Source organism: Populus euphratica, unplaced genomic scaffold (assembly GCF_000495115.2).
Source record: "Populus euphratica unplaced genomic scaffold, PopEup_1.0 scaffold6.1, whole genome shotgun sequence".
Lineage (NCBI taxonomy): Eukaryota > Viridiplantae > Streptophyta > Magnoliopsida > Malpighiales > Salicaceae > Populus > Populus euphratica.
The window spans coordinates 2716655-2720389 of record NW_011499849.1 but is presented as its reverse complement, the minus strand read 5'-3'; the positions used below and the strand labels follow the sequence as shown (position 1 = coordinate 2720389).

At 37.1% G+C, this 3735-nt stretch overlaps 1 protein-coding gene across 1 annotated transcript; it reads right to left on the bottom strand.

Moving 5' to 3' along the window:
- Positions 1–705: 705 nt before the first annotated feature.
- LOC105120610 (WUSCHEL-related homeobox 4-like) lies at positions 706–2006 on the bottom strand. Its single transcript, XM_011018873.1, has 3 exons — positions 1692–2006; positions 1150–1431; positions 706–1040 (listed from the first exon to the last, which is right to left on the bottom strand). Exons 1-3 carry the CDS (start codon positions 1899–1901, stop codon positions 891–893), a joined length of 642 nt encoding a protein of 213 aa, XP_011017175.1. The 5' UTR covers positions 1902–2006; the 3' UTR covers positions 706–890.
- Positions 2007–3735: the final 1729 nt, after the last annotated feature.

Genomic DNA, 3735 nt, shown 5'->3' with positions numbered 1-3735 from the left:
ATTTGGATGAAGTAAAAATTTAGCCAGTATTGTTTTTCTTATAATATATATATTTATATAGTAGTATTTTTCGATATGCATAAGAGTAACGCTACTTCTTTTTTTTCTTCCTATCTCATTTCTCCCCGAAATTGAAACTAGAAAAATACCGATTTTTAGCCATTGGAGATCTCCTGGTGAGGACCACTTCTATTAAAGAGAAATTAACTACCCTCACTCGTTCACATTTTATATACGGTAGTGATCATCTTTCCCTCCACATATGTTTGGCATGGTTTGGTTTTTTATCCCTTAATCAATAATATCTTTTTCACCTAGAAAAAAGAAGAAGCAGCAATATCCTTGGCATGGTTGATGAGGAGCCCCACATAACAGTGACTGATATTTTTTTTCTTGGGAAAATGCATGTCAATCACTGTCAGCAGAATAAAGATAAAACTTTCATGACTCCTGATAGATGATACGCTACTTTATGAAAGTCTTCTAAGGAGTGCAGCATATCATTTTTTTTCTCGGTATCGGTGGTAGAAGACAGATCTCTTTTCCTATTTGAAAATTGAAACTTGAAAATATGAAGCAGCTAGCAGGCTTAAGATTGGAACTAGGTGCGTGGACTTCAGTGTCCACAGGTTACTCCTTTTAACCTAAAATCTTTTCTCAGCAAAGCTTCCCTAGTCGAAACGATCACGCACATCTACAAGAAGAGACCGAACAAAGAGTGACAAGGAGCTTTGGTTCCAAGTCAGAAAATAGAGTACAGAGAGACAATGCCTTTCTTCTTTCTCGAAGCAAAGAAAGAAACTAAAGAAAGAAAAGCACGTCAAGGCAGATCATCACAACGAAATTAACAAAGTTGAATGGATTTATTTATTTATTTCTTTACAACCACTTCATCTGCCTTCCGGGTGCAATGGGAAAAGCTCGAGAGTTCTATCTCCCTTCTCTCTACATGACCTGCTGTCCTCTAATTCCAAGCACTCAAAGGTCCAGCTCCTACACTTTCTTTTGTATGGACTATCCTCCTCTCTCTCCACCTCTCCCTGTACAAAAATAAGAGTATTAAATATAAACTAAGCGCAAAACATTCAAAGCTTCGTTTATCAGCGTGAATAAATTAAGAATTAAGTCTTTATGGCTGCTGAGACATACCCTAGTATCCAAAGATATAATGGTAACGGGAGATGGGGTTCTCGGACTATGGCTTAAACCAAGGCTGTTCCTCTTCTGTTTTTGCCTTTCGCGGGCTTTGTGATTTTGGAACCAGTAAAAAACATTCTTCCCTTCAATCTTGCCGTATCTGCTTAGCTGTGCAGTGATATCTTCTATTTGTTGCCCATTAGGAGTTCTCATTCCTCCCCTATACAACATCTCTAGTACACCTATCTGCTCTTGCGTTGGGTTCCAACGTGTCCCTCCCGGATGCGTCTCCCCCTATATGCATCCGAGTTTTTAATCTTTAGGTAAGAAAACCACCGTGCTTGACATAAAAATGCTTTTCTAGTTATCTTTTCTTTTCTTTTTTGACGTTTTTCTTTGAAAATTCATGTGCTGCTACTATCCATATGTTACGGTATATGTGTAGTGTAATTTAATTCGATGTTTGGAGTAATTAAGATATATAGCACAGATCAATCCAGGCAGAAGTAATTAAAAAAAAAAGATGGTATTAGCTAGATAAGAATGATCAGTACCTGATGCGAATCTTTCTTCTCGTCAGAAGAGGCAAGATTTCTAGGGCCACTTTCGGGTCTAATGAAGCTCTTGAGATCGAAAGAGGCAGCACTATGATCTGTGTTGGCCAGCTTGGGAGCGAGAGGGCGTAAACGCTTGAAACCCAGCGTAAGAAAGGGTTCGTGCTCCCAAAATCCACGTGCCAACTGATGCACCTTCATGTTTCCCATGGCGAAGGACTGAATGATAGGGAGTGGTAATTATATAGAGGATGCTAGATAAAGTGGGATATGAGGTGGTGCTTAGAAGAACCCAAGACCAAATCATTAGGGGAGGTTGACTTATGATTTCAATTTTTATAAGAAAGAACGAGGGGCACACAAATTTAACACGGAGGGAGAGAGACCATGTGTGATCGATCGAGCGTGTGGGTGTGTGAGTAACTGTGTGTATATGCGTGTGGGTTGGCCCGTCTAATCGGGTCGTTTTTTTTCTTGCTTTCATGATAAGGTGTCCCATGTTTTTCGGTGGCCTCTTCGGTTCTCTCTCAAGCTTTTTTATTTATTTTTTATTATAGTATAAAGTAGAGAGGGAGACAGTGAAAAAGATTCCTCCAATCCCAAAACTTGAAAATGGAACTTCTTTGCTTTTCAGGATACGGATAATAAATATTGGTGACTGAGAGAAGCCAGCGAGTGAATGCCGTCGTCTTGAAGTGGTAGAGAATGTTGAAAAAACAAAGCATATATAATCACAACATATCTATTTTAATGTAGCAGCATACCATATCCAAATCCAAATCCACCTCCAACTCCCCTTCTTCGAGAGCTGTAGCTAGCTCCAGTTTCCCACGTAGAATACCTCTCGAAATTATAAAAACCTCCGAACCCCACCTCTTATTCCCCTTTTTCTTAATTCTATGGCAGTATCTTATCGTGTCTTATTACACTAACAATATAATGTATTATCTCATAAGCCACTGATTAGTTGATGATAAGTACGTATTATAACATCGGGGTGAATAATAATTCTGATTCTGTGCGTTATAATTAGTTGCTGAGTGAAACTAGAGCATCGCAGAAGGATCTCACTGACTGCAATCACGGCCATCATGCCCTTTGGACTGTCAATAAGTGATTCTGCGGAGCACGTGTGATTTGGCAAATGAATTGGGAGACATTAACAGCAGACGTGCTTGATTAATCTGGATTATCATCAATCACTATGAAAAAAACATTTGCCAAATGGTAAATTTAATATATATATATATATGATTGCCACTGTGGCCGTAACTTTCTCTAGTGGTTTAGTAATTAAGGGTGCCAATGTGGACAGACCAGAGTTTATTGACTATTTACAGGAATCTCGACTGAGCTGAGCATGTTTTTCCTCTTATGGACAAGGTTACGTTCTTGGAAGCAATTGCACTTCAAATACATGTCCTGAACGCATTAAATTTGTTTCCAGTAATTGTGTGGAGAGACCTCGTGTCTTGACTTGGTTGGGGAGTCATCCATTAGTAATTTCCACAGATTTTGTGGGGGATATTAATGTGAAATAAAAATGTATTAAAATATATATTTTTATATTAACAAATTAAAAACATCAAAAAATATCTTAAAAAATCAATTTAATATTTTTAATAAAAAATAATTTAAAAAACATGTTTAAAATGAGGGATAAAGCCATTTTCCAAGTGATAACAGTGAAAAATATTAATTTAATATTCCTTTTATATAAAACAAAATTTTAAAAACATGTTAAATTAATAAGCTGTTAAAAACATTACAAGTAAATTTGATTAACTAATGTAACAAAAAATTCTTCAGGCTATGACTCTAGTGTAGCTTTCATCCATCTAGCTGGCTATATTATCCATAAGATTTTTACCTATGGACAAAATTCACTATATTTTGTTTTTTCCGGTAAACAAAGGCTTCTAAGATAAAGATTTGGCGACCGATCGAGTTGATGTGAACCTCTCTCTCTCTCTCTCTCTCTCTCTCTCGACCACATATTAATCTTGTAGTACAATAAGATCCTTCACTAACAATTGTTTTGTCC

Bases quoted from the DNA above. Each gene is read 5' to 3' on its own strand.
- LOC105120610 (XM_011018873.1), bottom strand. From the start codon at position 1,901: ATGGGAAACATGAAGGTGCATCAGTTGGCACGTGGATTTTGGGAGCAC. The intron at 1,432-1,691 runs GTACTGATCATT...GGATGCATATAG, and splicing joins AGAAGAAAGATTCGCATCAG to GGGGAGACGCATCCGGGAGG. The intron at 1,041-1,149 runs GTATGTCTCAGC...ATTTTTGTACAG, and splicing joins TTATATCTTTGGATACTAGG to GGAGAGGTGGAGAGAGAGGA.